This window comes from Populus nigra, chromosome 3 (genome assembly GCF_951802175.1).
Source record: "Populus nigra chromosome 3, ddPopNigr1.1, whole genome shotgun sequence".
Classification (NCBI taxonomy): Eukaryota; Viridiplantae; Streptophyta; class Magnoliopsida; order Malpighiales; family Salicaceae; genus Populus; species Populus nigra.
This window is the reverse complement of record NC_084854.1, coordinates 16,338,942-16,360,215: the sequence shown is the minus strand read 5'-3', so window position 1 is coordinate 16,360,215 and position 21,274 is coordinate 16,338,942. Positions and strand designations below refer to the sequence as shown.

Below are 21,274 nucleotides of genomic sequence, written 5' to 3'. Positions count from 1 at the left end.
CCAAGTTTCAATCAAACTCATTTTCTTCTTTGAAGTTTGAATTTGATTAAGAATCAAATTTGAAAGCGGATAACTATCATTATCTTAAAGATAAGGACTATCTCGAAGATAAAGATTATCTTGAAGATAAAGATAGAATGATAAAAGCACATTGTAGTCCTTAATTTTCACGGAACTTGACAAATCACACTTTTCATCGAAATAAATCTCTGATCTTTTAATTTTTCATTTTAAACCCTGTAAAAATTAAATTAAAAGTCAAAGGGCCAAAATTGGGTTATGACAATAATTATATGGTTTAAAAGGCAATATGGTATTTTAATAAATATAAAAAAAAACATCTAGAACATGCTTATACGAGCCAACAAGTAAGTCGTCTAACAGTGTATAAGTGATGCATGTCGTGGCTTATTGGTGCGATCCTAGCTTCAACACCAAGAGATCCATTAGAAGTTTCATTGGATCTAATCACAAGATTTAGAGCAAAAAGGTTTAAAGAGGCCATTAAGAGACTTCTTCGAGATATATGGGATAAGGTGGACTTTGAGAGGATATCAAATAATGAAGAATAAAGCTTAATTAATTTAATTCATGTTTAAGAAGCATTTGTAGAGGAGCATCCAAACATTACAGAAAGATTGGAAAACAAAGATTTAAATCTGTCTAATTTGACTTTTCTCTACTATTTTGTCACAATTGGAGCTACATAATGAATTTTGATGCGATTTTAGTTGCATTGGAAAGTAGACATCCACAGCTTTCCAAGAATATAAGGAGAATCATTCATTTGAAGTTGGATTTTGATTTTGCTAGCAGATTATAAAATACAATTTTGGTTTTATTTTAATTAATTGGCCTATTATTTATTAGTTTATTTTACGGCCTACGGCATTTGAGGGTTTATTTGGGTTAAGTTTTATTTTATTATTTTAGTTATTTTGGGTTTTCAATGTGTTTTGGTCTTTTATCAAATTTTAGTCCATTAAGTCAAATTAATGTTAGTTTTCTACTATATAAATCAATTGTTAACATTTTTTTTAGTTTATGAGATTTTCTCTAAATTTTCCGCATGTGCTTTTTTTCTCTTTTTTAAGCAAGGTGTCTCGGCACCAGGAGAGTGAAAATCTAAGACTGTTGTGTAGTTTTCTACTATACTATCTGTTGGTCTTCGCTGTGGTGAACTGTTGTGTTCGAAATTTTCCCTTTTTTGATGTCATGAGAGCACTGTCAGTAATGTTTTCCGCTTAGTCAAGACTACATACTTAGAAGCTGCTATCCTATGTTTCAGTAGAACAAGGGGTTAAAATGCTGCTGTCTTTAAAATTTAGCTTCTCATTCTTCCTTCGCTTCAGCAAGTCTTTTCGATTTTTTTAAGCTATGTTAGGCCCCTTAGGATAAAGACTGGTACCAATTTAGGATACCAAGGCCTCGGCAAATGGGCCTAGATGCCTAGTCCAATTGAATCATAGTGTCTTACGTGTTTGGGGCTATGAACTGGTTTATGCGAAGAGTGGCTTGCCTAGTGAGTATTAATTTTGGAGTGTTTATCCACGAGAAATGTAACGGGAATAGGTGTTTGGTGTTATGATTGGGTTTCGAAAGAGACAGCGCTAGGTATATGGATAGTGTATGTCTCAGCAACTAAGAATTGATTGAAGATATTTTTTAGTGAGCTGAGGCTATGATTTCTTCGATGAACAGAAGAATGTCATTTGGAGTAGGGTTCTGGTGCGGTTTTTAATTTCTTCAATGGTTTGCAAATAATTTTCTGAAGGCTCTCTTGCTGAGCTTTTGAACTTATTTGGCTTTTCCTTCTACTAAAGCTGTTGAGAAGAAAGAAAATGTTTTACTTTTTACGGAATTTCCTCCTCAAAAGCACTTGCATCATACCATCGGATTGGCAATAATGGAAGCAGGTGTCGACTCACGTGAAGAGACATGGTTCAAGTACGTTGAGTGAAGAATTGGCTTTAGGAAGAAGAGAGCGATGGGGAATCTAGGACACTGGGAGGAGAAGATAGCCGAAAGGCTGAACGAAGAACTCGCAGGGAACCATTCCGAAGAAAATAGCTTCTGACTGGGCTGATGAATTCAGAGTAACTGTATGACCATTCCCCACCTTATCAAGATAAGGGAAGATAAGGGCCGGCCGGCTTGTGTGCGGACCCTTCCTAGCACTTTTATTGAGGATGTGTTTTGAAACGCTGTGAAAATTATTATTTTTTTTTTAATTTTATATATTAATATTAAAAATAATTTTAAAAAAATAAAAAATATATATAATTTTAATATATTTTCAAATAAAAAAACATTTTAAACTATCATAATGGCTATCATTTCCTTAAACACCATTTTAGTTTCAAGTTTTAAAGGTGTCATTAAATTCGTTTTCATTTTGCATTCGCCATGAACCTCACAAGAAGCAACGTTCGGATGATATAACAAAAAGGCACGTGCTTCAGCAAAACATTAGACACTTCGATCATGAATTTTAAACACAAAATATACGACACATGTTCAAAATCAACGAGTACTTATTTATTTATGCTATGGGTTGATCTAACAAAGCAATATGGTCTTCAGAAACTTTAACGTGACATCTATAATATCAAACCCCAAATAAGTATAAACCGGATGATAAGTTTCTGATGCTGGCAAAGGACGAATTTCAGGCTCCACGGCCCATGGATTGCTCCCCAGGTGGGATCATAACCAAGACCGGTTGAGCATTGAACCCAGGATGGGGCACCCTACGACGGACCTCACGACCTTCCTGGCAAAGGGCTAATGAGTGGCAGAAAACATGAGTTGCAAAATCACATGCTGTCTCACATTGCTCACGTTGCAAATCATCTTCCACAAAGCTCCCACAGCACCCACATGACCTATCAAGTGCCTCACAGCTACCCTGTTTCACATGAACAGCCACAGAAATTAATGCTCGGAAGGCAATCTATCCAAAAGGAAATTTCAACGGTCCTAAAGCACTCTGACCAGGTATAAATTTGGGGGGGGCTTTTTACAATACGCAATATTGCAGTGTGTGGAAAAAAATCTCTCATTTAAAGCCCCAGCTCTATGAAAAAGAAAAGGGGCAGTTTCAGAAGAATGGGGCAGTCATGATCAAGAGGGCATACAATGATGAAATTGTAAGAGAAATGAAGTTACCAACACATAACTAATGATTATAACAGGGGTGACAATAAAGCTACACTAAGTATTAGAACTCAAAATTATGTTTAAAATGCACATATATAGGAGCAAGACTTGGGAAATAGCTTGCCTCTAGGTTAAACTTCCGACGGATAGCTGTACGGCTAGAATATGAAAACCATGGTGCAATGCAATTCCCACCGAAAAATGACCTGCCGATCAGGTACAGACCACAGTATGACATGCAGTGGGATGCAAATGTTCCAGGAGCAGATCCAAGTCTCTCTACATTGCTTCCGTACAGCATGCAAGGGACAGTGCTTCCAAGAAGACCTTACAAAATTCAAAATTAGGAATGTGAGGTGATTAAGAGATATGCCCAAAATGATCTGAAATCACTGCATGCTAAATGCTTCCAAATAAGCTAATGATAATTCCTCCTATGAATAGCCTATACCACATTCTTTATAGATTTGATCCACCCACAACGATACCATCAACCTGCTTACGCAAAATTAATGACCAAGGGAAATGAAATTTTTCTCAAATTTCACTTGAAAAACTAACGAGGCATTTCATATTGCGTTGGATTTTATGTGAACATAATGGGTGCATATAACAAAATGAAGCACACCCAACAAAGCTATTGAACCAGTCCAAGCTTAATAAAGAATATGATCATCACATAGAGAAGCAACAATGTGCAAAAAAATAGACAATAAAGAAATTGAAATCCACTTGCTTTTGTTTCGTGTACATAAAGAGCACAAAATACCAGCAATTTACCAATGGAAAAACAGAAATCAACTTGCAAATCCCCAATTGATTATGAAATAACCAATTACTGATCCTAATTAACATTGCCATGATACAATTTGCAGTTTATATTATCATTGGACAAAAGCAATTGATTCATTACTTTGCTACAGCTTAATAAAGCAATACCCCAATTATAACAAAACCATGGGCAATTTCAAGAATTCGTAAATTAGAAAAATAATCAATCACCTATTCTTGATAACATTCTCGTGATAAAAATTGCAAAATAAATGATCAGCTAATCCATCAATCATTAACATCTAGAACAATTGCATTGCTACAGTTTAATCAATCAATAACCCAATTGAAAGAATGTATAACTGATTCAAAAAACGAGCATCACAAATAAAATTAAAGACTTACAGACTTCAAGATCGCTGCTACAGAATTCATCGTTGCGACCAAGGCAAGCAAAAAGGCTGGAGTCCCACTGATTCCGACCCATAGGCTCACCCACCACGTTCCCATGACTCAACGGCAGCCCATTCACGGCCCACCCATATTCAGGCGAAGCAGATCCCGGGGAGGCGGTGGCCGTCTTTGCATCAGGAGAAACCTTGGTGGGTTTCTTGTCGTTTTGTTCTTCAAGGTTCTTGTTCAAAAGAGGGCTCGCTTCCTCGCCATCATTATTGTTTCTGTCAAAGCTTGGATTGCTGTTGTCAGCCATATTGGAGAGAACTGAATCGAGAAGAAAAGCAAGCCCTGCAATTGAATTTTATAGAGACAAGTGAAAATTGAAAAAGGGTGAAATGGCAGAGGAAATTGAATCTGGAAACGTTAGCAAAGAAAGAGAGAACATTAAGTGGTCAAGAGTCAATCCCAAAATTTGTGGTTGTTGGTATTCTCTGTTATTATTTTCATTCTTGATGATGTCGAAAACCGCGTCCACCGTTGTCCTACCTGATTTCTTATGGATTAAGTTATTTCCTAGTCCTTTCCGATTTAAATTAATTAAGACCATATTTGGTGTTTAGAAAATAATTTTTTAAATTTTTATGTGTTTGTTTATCATTAAAAAAGATGGTCAACAAAAAACACTTTCCGGTAAAAAAACATTTTCCAGTCAAAGAAAAATTTGATTTGGTTTTCAGAAAAGTGTTTTCCTTTTTGGCTGTGTTTGTTTTTCGGAAAGTAGTTTCCGGGAAAACACTTTTCAAACTTTCATATGTTTATTTGTCATTAGGAAAGTTGGTCAACGGAAAACACTTTCTAGTCAAAGGAAAATTTGGCTTGGTTTCCAGGAAAGTGTTTTCCTGAAAAATTTAGGCGGAAAACACTTTCCGGAAGTTGTGAAAAATTTAGAAATATCATTATTTGTTTATTATATCAAATTTGATCCTCAAAGTTTTGATTGTTATATATATTTTGTTTTGAATATTTATTTTTTAATTTCATCTATTAAAATTTAATTTTTATATTAACTTTGGTCTTTATTTTTATAATTGTTATTTGCTTTTTTCTTATCATTTTTTTATTGAAATTTTTTATCTATCAAATTTGATCCTCATTCTTTTGATTGTTACTTATTTTATTTGAAATAATTTGTGAAATGTTAATTATTATTATTTCAATTTCTTCATCTTTTAATTTTTTTATTTTTTATTTGATCTCTATTATTTTGATTATTATTTATTTTATCTGAGATAATTTATGAATTTTTTTTTTCAATTTCATTCTCATTCAACTTTTTAATTTGTAAGATTTGTTCCTCATTGTTTTAATAAACTTGAAAAAATAAAACATTAATAAGTTATTTTCCAGCTCATTTTTCATAACATAACCAAACACTGAAGAGTGTTTTCCAACTTATTTTTCATTACACAACCAAATATCGGAAAAAACTTTTCTAGAATTCACTTTCCTGGAATTCACTTTCCTCGGAATTCACTTTCCAAAAAAAAACTACTTTCCAGCAAACAAACGGGGCCTAAACCTTAGTCTATTAAGGTTGAAATATAATAATGTAGTATTTTGACTCTTGTAGACAATCACCTGATTAAAATACGAATTGTTTTTTTTTTAAGAAAATAAAATAAAATTGTATCCTTTTACAATTTAGATTTTCATAAAAATATGAAACTGTGAGGTTTAGAAAAAAAAACGATGATCTTTTAATAAGATAACAATCAACACCAATCAGATGATTAATTTATAAGTTTCCAAACATAAATAATTACATTATAAACACAATACAAACATTATAAAATAAACTAAATGAACTCATTATTTATGATTGCAATTATTGAAGGGGTAGAGATGTTGGCACTACATATTGGTACAGTGTAATCCCTTTAGGTTCTCTTTTCTTTCTTTTTTGTCATTTTGATCCTTGAAAAAATTATACAATACATGGTTATTGAACAAAATAAACTTGGCCATGTGAAATTTAAAACATAATTTTATTTAAAAAAAAAGATTTTTTTGTTTTTATAGATATATTTTTTAAAAAAAAACTAGTTTGTCTAATATGAGAAAAACATCTTACATATAAGTTCATGATTCCAAATATTAAATATGAAAGGATAAAAAATAATGTGGAAAACCCAAAATTAATTACAAAATGGTCCTTCAAACATATGAGATTTAATTGAAATTTGAATAAGACTATGTTTGTTGGAAAAAAAAATTATGGTTGCCAAACACAGCCTTAAAACTTAAAAGACTCAACCTAATTATATGGACTGTACTTCTTAGCCTGGCCCAAGGCCCAATAGCACAACCAACACTGGAGAAGAAATAACAAATATCAAACAAAAATTTTGGTTGAAATTTACTAAGAACATAAAGAACATCAATATAAACCCAAAAACCAAGTTGGAAGATCAAAGTATTAAAGGTATAAAATATAAAAAATAGACTATAAAATGCATGAATCAATCCTAGCAGTCTTAAACTTAAACTCAGGTATTCAAAGTTGGTTAGGATTGATCGACTCAAATCAAGCATTTAATAAATAAATAAACAGCAGAGAATGATAGTATATAGGTGTATAGGTTTTTATCTAAGCTCAATACCATAAAACCAGTTTATAAGAAATAATAATAAAAAAGCTTATGAACATTTACATGAAAACCCAATAAAACCAGTAAAAACCCTATAAAACTAGTTAAACCCATAAATGGCTAAAGACCCAGAATGGTGACCTAAACCCTGTAAGCAAGCACAACTTAAACACGCCAATTTCAACTTGCTTAAAACATAAAAAACTCAAGAAAATAAAGTAACAATGCAATAATTTCTCAAATCAAATCACAAAATATTCAAAAACACATCTCCTCAACCATGAGCACTATTGCATTGATTTAACATCTGTTTTCAATCAATTTTAAAATGAACATAACTTGATTAAACCCAACATCATATTAAAAAAATATCTTATAGTCATAGTTTTGGTAAATCATTTATCAATACATTTAATCAAAACAAATCTAAATGACTAAACAAAACTTCAAAACATCATATATCATATTTAAACACACTGATAATATAATACTAACAACCACAAAAACATCAAACTATGCATTGATAATACTCTTGAGCTTACTTTTTCAAACATTGCATATCATTTCCAAAATATATTTTTCTATATTAAAACATATACATTACTTTAAAACTAACAAATAATTACTAGAGATAAACAATAAAAATTAAAATGTGAATTTAAAAAGGATTAAAGGATAGGTGTGCTCATTGAGCTACACTCTCTCACCAAGCTCCAGTGTATACATTTTTCAACAATGTTGTCCTCTTTCTTTGGAATTTCTTACCTCTTTCTTCTTATTCCCAACCCCTAATCCTTATCCTTAACTTGTGTGTTCTTCTTCCTTTTTTATTTCTTCTTCCAAACTTTTTCACACTATTTTTATTGTATTTTTCACTATAAAAATCGTCTGGTATTTCACTCAATTCTCTCTCTAATTTCCCTTTTGTTTTTTCCCTTTTTTTAAAAACAAAACCCTTTATTATATGCCAAAAAAACTAGCAGGTTACAAAACCATAATGGTTTTTTTTAAAATCTAGGTGGTTATGCCCTCTCTCATTTCTATAATATATTCCTGAAGGTTATGGTGTTTTGTTTCTCTTTTAAATGAATCCTAACCAGAGAAAGAAACTTAAAAAACTAGTTTTTTATGGGTTTGTTCTTCTTTAGTCAAGGGTGATTATGTAGGACATTTTATCGAAACCATTGTGGAACTTGGGATGTCAATATACCATTAATGAACCTAAATCATTTAAAGGGGATATAAACCTTCCATTAGAAACAAATCACACCTGATTTTGAAACTATGTAACTCCACGTTCATTGATTGGAAGATTGTTTCCCAATTAACTTGGATATGCTCAACGTAGAGTATACTGACTAGGGACAAGATGTTATCGAGCCAAATAGGGTGCAGATGTTTGATGTAGATGGCTGAAAATCATAGGTGAAGTGTTTCTTTGTAGTTTGGTGTCAATTGTATACCTTGAAGTGATAAGAAACAATACATTCATTCATCTGAAAATGATAAGATAAAAAAGATGTCAACCCTAGTTAGCTTTTCGAACTCCTGATCCGGGTTATATGATCATAAACACAATGCATGAAAACATCATGAAGCACAATTTCTAGGAAATAAAATGTTGAAAGATGAAATAAAAAAAAAATTACACAAAAAATCCATAAAAAATTACAATTAAAAGAATGAGGGATAAAATCAAAGAGTTAAATCGAAAAGAACAAAAACATTAACAAAAGCAAAAAATAAAAATAAAAGGCACAATACACTATCAACTTGGATTGGAGAGTGAAATTAAAAAAAAAACACTTTTATAAAAGGATTAAGGAAAAAATCATAAAAATAAGCATCAAATTGAAAACATAAATACATGATAAAAACAAATGTAATTGGAAAAATTGACAGACAAATATAAATCAAGATATTTAATATTACAATAAGGGTTATTTATGTGATTGTGTTAAATTAATTTGTTTACTAAAAATAATTTATAAAAAAATTATTGAATAAAATAAAAAAAATATCATGCAAGGCTACACATATTAAAAATATTATAAAAAAAAATTAATAGATACACACACACACAAATAAATCATACTAATCTCTTAAAGAATTGAACACACCTAGTATAATAATATTAATTAAAATAATTCAAAAAATAATTGAGAATGGGTATTAATTAAAACATAAATTAAAAATTATTTTAAATAAAAACAGTATTAATAAAAAAATCAAAAATTAAAAAAAGAGAGAACGAGTCCAGGCTGAGTGCCTAGCTCAACAAGACCGCACGCGAGCGTCTCTTTTTTCTTAAGTTAATAGGGGCATATAACATGTAATCCACCCCAATTACTTAGGGGGGGGGAGGGGGTGGGGAAGACGACATGTTGTCTAGAGCTCTCTAAAATCTAGCAACTGGTTGACCGGAAAAATAGGGTTGTTGTTTTTTCTCACAAAAACTCATTTTCACTCCTTTTTTTTAACCTAAAACATCTAGAAAATACCCTAAAAACCTTGTTAAATCAATCAAGAGCCTTCAAAAATACAAGAAAAATACCCCTTAAACCTGAAACCAAAATTCTTCTCAAGATCAGATATGTTGTTTTAGGTATTTTCAAGGTAAATAAACACTAATCGTAACTTCCCTTATCATATGAAACCATTTGATACAAAAATCAATTGTTTTAGTGGCCGAAATCTAAGGTAACGAAAACTTTCTTCCTCTACACTAGAATCCGGCGACCCTCCCCCCCTCCCCCCGCGCGCGCGTCCTCCTCCCAAAAAAGACTGGAAAAAAGGGGAAAAAATGTGGTACCAAAATCAATTTTTTTTTTACAAATCAGAGAGACTTGTTACCTGATAGCTAAAAAAATTAGGGGGCTAAAATAAACTTTTCAAACAAATTAAAAAGTCACCATCTACCTATTTTACCTGATTTTTTCACTTCAGTTCTTTATCTTTCAATTCAATCTTCCCTCCCAAAAAAATATATAATTGGATTCTAATTTGGGCTAAATTGTGCAAAAGAAAAGCTCAAAGACCAAATTGAAAAAAAAAACACTATCGAAATCTACTTAAAAGCCTGAAGTAAAAACTCTTTCTCTTTTGGTTTACAGTATAATTATAACAAGTTTCTTTTTGTTAATTTCTACCTTAAAAAAAAAAGAAAAAAAATCTGATAGCATTTACAACAAGGAGCTTCTAAACCCTCACAAGAAACCATCCTTCTTAAGATTTGAAGATATTAAACAGTAATTACAAATACACAAACTCAGTAGCTTAGATCACATTTACAACCATTGGCAGAAAACTAAAAAATGACAAAGGAATATTACCATCTATATCATTTCTTAATTTGCATATTTTCTATCCATGCCTAAGAGATCAAAGGAACTAAACTGTAGTGATTTGAAACAAAACTGATACTTCCTCTAGAACTCACTCATCCATGAATTTTATCAGCCTGCAAAACATAATTAAGCAAAGACAAGACAAAACAGTCAGTCAAACTTATCAGAAATGCACATACACCAGCTGGAATCTTAATTAACAACTCGTGAATTTGCAGAAAGGGACAAGCTGCGTGTTGTAGTTTGTGGCTCAGAGTGAAGTGGAACAGAGTAAAGAGAGCGAAGCGTATTAAGCAGAGTTATTGGAAATTACTAACAACAGCCCGGGTCTACTATAAATACTAACATATAGTGAAACAAAACTCTTTTACTTTTCATGAAATCCAAAAATTTAGAAATCAAGAAATATATTTAGTGTCACAAGAGGTCTATCAAGGTACCTGTTGATCACCTTGCAATTTATTAGGCACTTCACAACTTAAATGATTAATTTATACTTTCGTAATATAAATACTTGGTCTTACTTGTTCTCCGTTGTTACCACCTCTAAAACCTTGGGGTTTATGAGATTTCTTGACAGTATCTTGATGAATCCAAGGCCTGCCATGAGAGTGGCTGGGAGGAGGCATAACTGATGAGTGAGTCTCTGATCCTCTATAATCAATTTCATAAACTTCTGACTCTGCCGCATCCGATCCCCCTACGAATTAAGAAAAATATTTCCAAATTAGCAAACCATCCGATCCTCCTACTGTTACAAAGTATATATATGCAGTTACAAACCTCTTGAAATGCAAGGCGTGACAATGAGGAGGCATAGAAGAAAGGTGGTGGGTGTGCTATACTTAAGCTCCATGGAATTTCAGAATATACTAGTTTGAGAGACGAAATGGTCTTGTATATATATTGAAGAAGGGTACATAATAGAAGTAATGGGAGGGGTCAAGAAATAAGCACCAAGTACGTAGAGGCAGTTGAGGTTAAATTTTCTCTTCTTTCAGCTTTTTAGCAAATTGAAACCGTCACAATCGACACAGCAATAAGTTGCAAGGTAACGATGTAGATGTGTTGGGTTGGAACATTTATGTTTGTGTACCAATACCATATACTTAACTTTAGGTTATAATTGCTTCAAGTGTTTCCTCGCTTCTTCTTCTTCTTCTTGTTTTTTGTTCTTTCTTTTTGGTGTAGACAACTCCATGTGTGTATTATTGTAATGTCTTATTGAGGGACATCGCATTCAGCTCGATTGGCTGGATTTCATTACTCAAACCTACTCTCTTGTTATTTGTGTTCCTTTATATTTATCAAGCACAACATAATTCCTTTAACGTGGAAGATGAGTCTGATCGATTATAATCTCTGTTTGCAGTGTGTCTGTGGTTGGGAGTAAAATGATCTGGTACCTCTAACCTTTTGAACCCTAAATTCTTACTTAGCCTCAAAAATTATGGAGCATAAGCCTGTGCCTTATGGTTAACGAAAGGCCGCCGGGGAGAGTTGGTGGACAGCATCGGTAAGCTCTTGAAAACCATTCAAGTTCCAATTACAGATTTGAGATTGAGAAATAAAATCAAGGTACAGATCATACATAAAATTTAGGTCAAGTGAACTCATTTGGAATACTGTATGTATCTAATCATGGAAATTAACAAGTGGTTCACCCTGCTCTCAAATTAGCAGCATGCATTTACTTATCTTAACCTAAACCTAAACTCTTTCATAAATAATGCATCAATAATTCTATATGCATGCCACGCTAGAGAGTATAGTATGTGTGCATGTTGACTCGGGTGATGGACGAATTCCTCTCTACCATTCTGCTTCTTTTGGTGCAGTAATGAATAAGTGATCAAGATTTAAATGCTATATCACGTATTTAGTGGTAGTATCTTTTAGCTTCTAAGAAAGAAACATTTCACTCCCACTTATTGTTTGTGGGATGTTATCAAGCTTACCCATTTTTTTCTTTTTGGTGTTTTTAGAAATGTAATAATAGGTGCAATTTAAAATGTTTTTTACTTATAAATATTTTAAAATAATATTTTTTTATTTAAAAAAAATTATTTTTGACATTAGTATATTAAAACAATTTAAAAACATTAAAAAAATACTTTTTAAAAAAAAATTATAACTTCAACCACATTCTCAAACAAAACCACCCAAGTGGCCGGTTTCCAAGTGCTCCACTACCTCTGATAAAACATTTCATCTCCACTTCTTCTTTAATCAAGTTTTAATAACCTCTCATCTTGACAATATAATTGGTAAATAATTCTTATTTATACTCGTGTAAATCGTGTCTCAACGAAATCACTCTAGACACCCATGTAAATATGGACAGTACAATGAACTGGATTCTACCTTGTAAGGTGGAGATTTATGATCCAATAATATTCCAATAAAATTATGGTCATAATCCGTTCGTTGCACATAAAAAATGAATGATAAAATTAATTTTAGTGACATCTAGGATTAATTAATTTGTTATTATTTATAAATATATTTAACTTGTAATATTTTTTTATAGGATATGCTTTTTGAACATGGACTGAGCCCAATGAAGCTATTTGTTGAGACACGTACGAAGTGAAGACTGCTAAAAAAGGATGCAATAATTCATTAACAACCGCGCTCAACACTTCATGGTATGTTCGTTTAACCATTTTCTTTCATAAGTTATTATTTTCTTGAATTAAATTTGATGATTTCTTTTTTAATTTTCAAGAGACATATAATAGCTGGTTAAGGGAGAGATACGGGGACGATTCTTCAACTCACCTAGGTTTTGATCCGAATTTGTGGATGAAAGCAGGATCGTCTGGTGGACCCGATAGAAATTGAATATACGGACTCTCCAACACTACGGCCAAGAACTTGTGGGCGGCCCGTAGTGTCTCAACCGTTGGGAGCTCCCAATTGCTATCAAGCACCCAATCTCAGGAGTTCGTGGCCTTGTAACAACACACGACTCATCTCATTGAAAAATATGAGCAACTCTTGGTAGATTATGAACAACTCTGTCAAATGGTCATAAACATGAAATCACAGTTGGTTGGTAAGTGTGCATCCTATTTTTGATCTTATGGTTCCATGAACGACTAGCTTTCTCTTTCTCTTCTTCCAGTGCCATCATTATTCTAGTTTAATTTTTTTTATCAATTGAACAAAAACTAACAAAGGGATTACATTAAAACAAAAAATAGTTTGGGAACTAAAAATTTTAAATTTTTTATTCACGAACTAACAACAATTTGACCAAAAAAAAACTTTTTAGCCAAAACTTACTCGGTTACATAATTTGGTCCAATGAGCTACAAATCGTTTTCATGGGAATTATAAGTGGGCCGGGTGTGCTGTCATATTGGGTGGCTAGATATGGTTGAAGGATATCCATAATTAACATGTATTTTTCCAAAGATAAAAAGGCTAAATGTAAGAGTCACATAGTGAGTTTGCAATCAGTCAAGAAGTATACGTGGATTCCACTAAACCTGTGCTTAATTTCAATTGTCTTATCATCTACAATAGATCCTATCATGGAGATCATAGGGAAGTGACAAAAGAAAAGGGCATTTTTGACATGTATTTATCCCAATTGTTCGAGTTATAAAGCAGCTAAAAATGTATTTGCCCCTAAATAGATATTTTTTTATGGCTGATATTTTAATTAAGAAATTGTGAGCTTCCTAAGATCATTTTGTTTAGGGAGTATTGATTTAGTAGTGCTCAAGTGATTAAGGAAATTGAACCACTCGTTATAGATTTAAATTCAAGTTGCTCCATTATTATCAATAGGATGATGATGACAAACTAAATTTTATTTATTAATCTTGCTTAATAAATTCTTATAGTAGTTACTAGATAACTGGCATGCGCTACGTTACAGGTCAGACTAAATTTATTTTTGAACATAAAAAAAATATTCAGGTTTTGGATAGTTTTTTGACAATGTCAGTAAAGCAGCCTTATAGATCAATCTTAAAATCTTTATATTCAACTTCTTATTTAGATGGGGATTCAAATTATATCACAAAACTAAATCAAATTATAATCAATTCTCAATCATCTCAATGTTGGAGGATTAAGTTAAAATAAATCAATTTTAAAAAATATCTCAAATTAACCCCTCAAACCCACGACTTAAGTCATTGACTCCATCGAGTTTAATAACTTTAGTAAAATTGTTAAACACACGAATTATATCATGGATTCCACTGGGCTAAACAACTTTTTGTTCTTTAAAACTATATTTTATTTAGTAATATGATAAAAAATAGACACTTGTAAAATTAAGAATAAACTCAATGCTAGGACATTTTGTAAATTGCAAGTATTGTTTTCTAAACAAAAATCCATTATGATCTTAAAAGAAATTTTAAAATAAAATATTAAAATAAAGTCTTAGTATTTTGTATATGATTGAAGACAAAAAAAATGATAAATGTGAAAAAATTATATAAAAAATGTATTAAAATCTTTTTTAAAAAACATAATTTTATGTTAATTTAATATTCATAAGTTTTGTTTTTCATATTAGACATGTAATAATTAGGAAAGTAAATATTACCATTCTCATAAAAACCTATATTATCATTTAAGAAAAATGATAAAATTGAGTAATAATTGAGAAATAATGCTTAATTTTTTATAGTGCATTTAAATTTAAATCCATAAAAAAATTTTAAAAAAAATAAAAAGGGACAAGGGTTTACTGTCAACTTAACAAACAGAGAGCCAAATACACGTTGGCCTGCGAGGTCAGACCCATTACAAAGGTGCCTAGAAAATTAGGGTTGGGGTTTTTAGGTAAAAAAAATATATTTTGAACTTATTTTAACTCTAAAACACCTAATAAACATCCTTAACATCTCAATAAATCAATATGTCAATTCAAAACATCATTCAATTGGTCCAAAAATACAAAATGAAATCAAACAAATTCTCTTTGAACTCATATTTATTTTTTTAGGCAACTTGAAAATCTAAAAACATCTTTATAGAACTCTTTTTTTTTAACAGAACATGTTGACACCAAGATCAGTTATTTCAATCGCTGAAATAAGGCCAACAAAGGAGTTTCTCCCTCCCTCACTGTTATCCAATGAGTTTTTCTCTCCTTTCTCAGACACAAAGCCTACAAAATGAACTTTTAGATAAAAAAAATTTTAAAAATTCCAAAAACTATATGAACTATAAAAGAAAAAAAAAAGGAAAAGATGTTGAACCAAAAAGTAATTTCTCATGTGAATTTGAAATTAGCTTTAGGTTTTTTTCTTGTTTTACACTCTGGTTATTTTTTGTTCAATTGTCCTTCTTGATCAAATTTTAACAAAATTGTCATCAAATTATTCATAAAAAGTTACAATTAAAAAAAAAGTATGAGAAAAAAGGTTGAAAAAAACCTTTTTAATGAAAACCTAAAACTTATGGGAAAATAATTGTAGAAATGTCTTAATTTACTGGGAATTGAAACAATAAAATTACTATTTTAGGTAATTTCACGTTGTCTATTGGTTGTTATAAAATTGATTAGGGGCAGCTCAATCTTTTGATATTGTTTTGCATAATATAATTACTTAAAAGTTAGATATGGGTTTCTTTTAGGTTTATGAAGAATTTAATGGATTTTTTTGTGAAAATAGGTTAAGGAAAGGATGATGAACCAAAAAGTAATTTCTCGTGTAAATTTGAAATTGGCCTTAGGGTTCCTTCTTGTTTTACACTCTGGTCATTTTTTGTTTAATTGTCTTTCTTGATCAAATTTTAACAAAATGGTCATCAAATTATTCATAAAAGGTTACAATTCAAAAAAGAGTTTGAGAAAAAAGGTTAAAAAAAACTTTTTAATGAAAACCTAAAACTTATAGGAAAAATATTATAGAAATGTCTTAATTTACTGGGAATTGAAACAATGAAATTACTATTTTAGGTAATTTCATGTTGTCTATTGGTTATTATAAAATTAATTAGGGGCAGCTCAATCTTTTGATTTTTTTTTGCATAATATAATTACTTAATTTCCCTTAAATGAAAAAAAAATATTCAACTTGGATCTAGGAGCTTTTTTGTAATTTCAATTTTCACAACATGATTAAATGACTTTATTGTCCTTGTAATCCAAATGTCTTAATCTTGCCTCTAGGGACTTATTTGTACTTTCATCTTGGTTTTTGTTTTGTGATAATTATATGGTATAAAAGACAATATGGTATTTTAATAAATATATAAAAAAAAACATCTAGAACATGCTTATACGAGCCAACAAGTAAGTCGTCTAACAGTGTATAAGTGATGCATGTCGTGGCTTATTAGTGCGATCCTAGCTTCAACACCAAGAGATCCATTAGAAGTTTCATTGGATCTAATCACAAGATTTAGAGCAAAAAGTTTTAAAGAGGCCATTAAGAGACTTTTTCGAGATATATGGGATAATGTGGACTTTGAGAGGATATCAAATAATGAAGAACAAAGCTTAATTAATTTAATTCATGTTTAAGAAGCACTTGTAGAGGAGCATCCAAACATTACAGAAAGATTGGAAAACAAAGATTTAAATCTGTCAAATTTGAATTTTCTCTACTATTTTGTCACAATTAGAGCTACATAATGAATTTTGATGCGATTTTAATTGCATTAGAAAGTAGACATCCACAGCTTTTCAAGGATATAAGGAGAACCATTCATTTGAAGTTGGATTTTGATTTTGCTAGCAGATTATAAAATTCAATTTTGGTTTTATTTTAATTAGTTGGCCTATTATTTATTAGTTTATTTTACGGCCTCCGGCATTTGAGGGTTTATTTGGGTTAAGTTTTATTTTATTATTTTAGTTATTTTGGGTTTTCAATGTGTTTTGGTCTTTTTATCAAATTTTGGTCCATTAAGTCAAATTAATGTTAGTTTTCTACTATATAAATCAATTGTTAACATTTTTTTTAGTTTATGAGATTTTCTCTAAATTTTCCGCATATTATGTGCTTTTTTTTCTCTTTTTTAAGCTCAATTTTTTTCCCAGTTTTTGTCCTTTTTTAAAGCTCTCCTTTTTCTTTTTTTTGCTTTCTAAAGAATTTTTCACCAATTCTGAAAATGACCTAGGTTGTCTTAGATCTTTTTATTTGTTTTTTTATGTTAAATTTAGCATTTTTAAAATAAATCTTGGTTTTCAATTAATTTAAAATAATTTCTTAAATATAAACATAATATACTCACTTTCATGATATTTTTGTTTGCTTAAATATAGCTTTTTTTTTCCTTTCTTTCTTTTTCTTTTTCATTTTTCATTTTTAGCCTTTAATACTTGGTTGATTAGAATTAAACTTTTTATTTTATTTTGATTTGGATTTCATGGAGTTATCATGGTCTCATATCCTAAATCGTGGATTTGATAGTTAATCATATTTGACCTAGATCAAGCTAATATGTTGTTGTCTCAATTTTTTATTTTTAAATGTTGTTCAATATATCACTATATAAATACTTTAAAAAGTGTTTTTTTCAATGAAATTTCTTACTTCCTAAAGTCTTTACAATTTTATTAAGATTAGATAAAATGATTTAACTTATGTCATCGTGTAGGCCAAAAATCTAGTAGTTACTATGATTGATATAGTGAAATACCTAGTTATATATATATATATATATATATATATAGTTACATCCTTCTTTTAAAATATGCCATATAAAGTTATGTTAAATTTATATAATAGTTTAACCAAATAATTGTTTTTTCAATTTAGTCATTCTACATTGCATGTTGATTTGGAATTGGCTTTAATGGTTTGTTTCAATTTACTATCTATGGACTTCCCACCATGAAAACAATCCTCGACATTAGATTAATGTTTGATTTTGAGAAATAGAATTTGATGTTATTATGTAAACCAATTAAGACTCGAGGGTCTAGATTTCACAGTTAGTAATAATGCAAGGTGTTTTTTTTCCACTGTTCTTGCCTTTTAAAGGATTTTAGCCCTTGGAATTTTTTCATTTTCATTTTAGATCTCTTTGGTTTGAAAATTTCATGTTTTTCTTCAAAACTTTATTTTTATTACGTTTCAATCCCTGAGTTTAACAAATAAGAGAGAAACTTTTTCAAAGACAAGGGAGTGAGAGAAAGTTGTAGGTTCACCATATTTTGACAACGAAAACAATTAATCTTGGTGTCAACAAATTCTATTTGATGAGAATAATTTTATTTAGGTGTTTTTTAGCCTTCATCTTGCTTAAAAAAATATAGATAAGGGCTCGAGAATTTTTTTTGGGATGATTTTATATATCTTAATCGATTAAAAGTTAATTTGAGGTTAGATATGGGTTTTTTTTAGGTTTATGAAAATTTTATTGGATTTGTTTTGTGAAAATAGGTTGAGAAATTAGTTTTTGGATTAAAAAAACTATACTCCAACTTTTCGATGACCTTTCTAATTGCTAGAATCTACACTAATAGAAGACTTATTGTCTATATTTTTTTAAAAATTAAAAAATAAAAAGATGGTTGACATGTTTTCCATCATTTAACATTAAAAAAAAAACCAAAAAGACCTGGTGTGTGAGTTTGAACTTCATCTTTGTTGGATAGACGCACTAGCCCACCTATTTTATTCATTGTTTTTTATATTTTGTTTATAATTTTAATTTAAATCCATTAAAATATATTGATTAAAGATTTATTTGATATTTTTTTATTAAATATCATTGATTCTTTACTCTCTTTTTTTGTTTTTTACAAAGATCATAGCCAAATTTTATTATATTACAAGTGCTCTTTTTGTGCAACCTTTATTATGTTTTTCTTTTCCTTTGTAATTTTATTCGATTTCTTTCTTGTGTATGCCTGTTTTTATTGTCATATAATTATTAAACAAGAAATAATTTCAAAAAGAAAACATTGATAGACCCAACTAAGTCTATAAATTATGTCATGTGTTTGGCTGGTTAACCCCATTTTAGCCGAGTCAATCTAAAATACCTGCATTTTAATATTTTTAAAAAAAGTTAAAATTCTGTTAACCTTGAACTTTTTATGTCAAATTGGGTTTTTTTCTAGTTTGACTTGGTCACGCGTATATTTGCTTCGTCGACTAGGTCATATAAAGTTTACTCTAATTGATATTTAATTTAAAACCTAGGCCATGCAAGAGTCCAACCTAACTAATCTTTAATTTTAATTAAAATTCATTAAAATAAATTAAATAAAAATACATTTTACATATTTTTTATTAAATACTAAAAACTATTTGGGATATATTTTATTAAACATCATTCAGTTTTTACTTTGTTTTCAAACGAGGTTATAACATTTTTGTACAACCTTCCATGATGTTTTTTATTGTTTTTTTTTTGTTTTTTTCCCTTAAATTATATTCAATTATTTTCTTGCGCACATCTATTTTTATTTCGCTTGATTAAGTAAAAATAAATTTCAAAAACTAAAACAATTAAATAATTGAGTCCATAACTCGGATTGCAAGATTAATAGGTTAACTTGACCAAATCTGATTAGTCCAAAACATCATCGATTCAATATTAGAAAAAAAATCTAAATCAAGGTCGTCTTCAATTTTTCTAAGTTCAAACCAAGTATTGAATAGGTTGACTGATTCATTTATGTTACCAAGTTTAATTTAAATTCCAAACCAGGAAAGGGGTCAGGATAAGTGGTCTATAGGTTAGCCCTACGCGCAAGGTCAAGTTTAATACTATTGCCAATATATTTTCCTTGACAACGCATGAGTGCTGTGTTATTGTTATACTTTTTTTAATACATTCACATCATAATTATTAGAACATTATTTTTATTTAATTTAGACTTGCTTTTATGATTATGATGAGATTTGTCTAAAAATTATTATGATTAAAAAAATCCGGATAGAAAGGGAACACATTAATAAGATAAAAGGAATTTAAATTAAAGGAATAGCTTTTTTATTCTTATTTTAAATTGTACAAAATTTCTTAACTTCATAAGAAAATGAGGGATTAGGCCAACGTATTATTTTGGTTCAGTAGAATATAAACTATTATTTTTGTTGAAATAATATTGACATGTAATTAAATGAAAAAAGCTGAATATCTTTGCCAACACAAGATTATATATTTTAATTTATATTTATTTTTTTGCTTTTCAATTTATTTTGTTATTATTATTAACAACTTGCTATTTATTTATTTATTGAATTTTATTAAATATAAATTTATAATTTTTATTTCACAATTAAAATATTTCTTGATATAATAAAAATTGAAAGCATTTTTTTATTACAAATTAATTTTTTATCTAACCCACAACAAATCACGAGTTACCAATAAGCTTTGTTGATGGATAATCCGACTAGACTAGACTAGAGATCTTGATTTCTTACCAATATTAATAATCCTCCATCATTTATTCAAAGAACATCAAATCCAATATATGCACATGATTTCTGGTTTAAGCAAAATCACGATGATTGAGAAGATCAAACTAACAGACTGAATACAAGAAGAAAGCAAACAATTTACTCCATTAAAGTAAAGAAACATAGAATATGAAGATCCATCGGAGTGTTCAGAGATTTATTGTTAACAACTTGCTATTTATTTATTTATTGAATTTTATTAAATATAAATTTATAATTTTGTTATTATCACATAATTCGATGGGAGTGCATGTCACTGTAAGATGCTGACAACCATACGAAGATAAAGTAGCAAGAATTTAATAACAAAAAACACCAACTTTTTAGCCCATCAGGAAACAAGAGAATCGCCGAGGATCTGAGACGCAAGAAAATCATGCACTAAGAGACAACACTCGAGAAATTGGAGAACTTTGAACCTCCGAGCCCTTTTCTGACGAGACTATTGACCATCGATGAAGCAGCGAAAAAGCAATGTTATGATTGATGGATAACGAGTCATATTTTGTTATCTCTTCATATCTAATAACTAATAATAGATTGTAAGCAGAAC

General features: G+C 30.0%; 2 protein-coding genes across 2 annotated transcripts; both read right to left on the bottom strand.

Moving 5' to 3' along the window:
• Positions 1-2,516: 2,516 nt before the first annotated feature.
• On the bottom strand, positions 2,517-4,853 carry LOC133689555 (cell number regulator 8-like). The gene is made up of 3 exons (XM_062109451.1): positions 4,336-4,853; positions 3,284-3,486; positions 2,517-2,908 (listed from the first exon to the last, which is right to left on the bottom strand). Exons 1-3 carry the CDS (start codon positions 4,637-4,639, stop codon positions 2,669-2,671), a joined length of 747 nt encoding a protein of 248 aa, XP_061965435.1. The 5' UTR covers positions 4,640-4,853; the 3' UTR covers positions 2,517-2,668.
• Positions 4,854-10,018: 5,165 nt separating this feature from the next.
• LOC133688541 (uncharacterized) lies at positions 10,019-11,373 on the bottom strand. Its single transcript, XM_062108051.1, has 3 exons — positions 11,105-11,373; positions 10,846-11,021; positions 10,019-10,434 (listed from the first exon to the last, which is right to left on the bottom strand). The coding sequence occupies exons 1-3, from the start codon at positions 11,175-11,177 to the stop codon at positions 10,414-10,416; spliced, it is 270 nt and encodes an 89-aa protein (XP_061964035.1). The 5' UTR covers positions 11,178-11,373; the 3' UTR covers positions 10,019-10,413.
• Between the last annotated feature and the right edge of the window lie 9,901 nt (positions 11,374-21,274).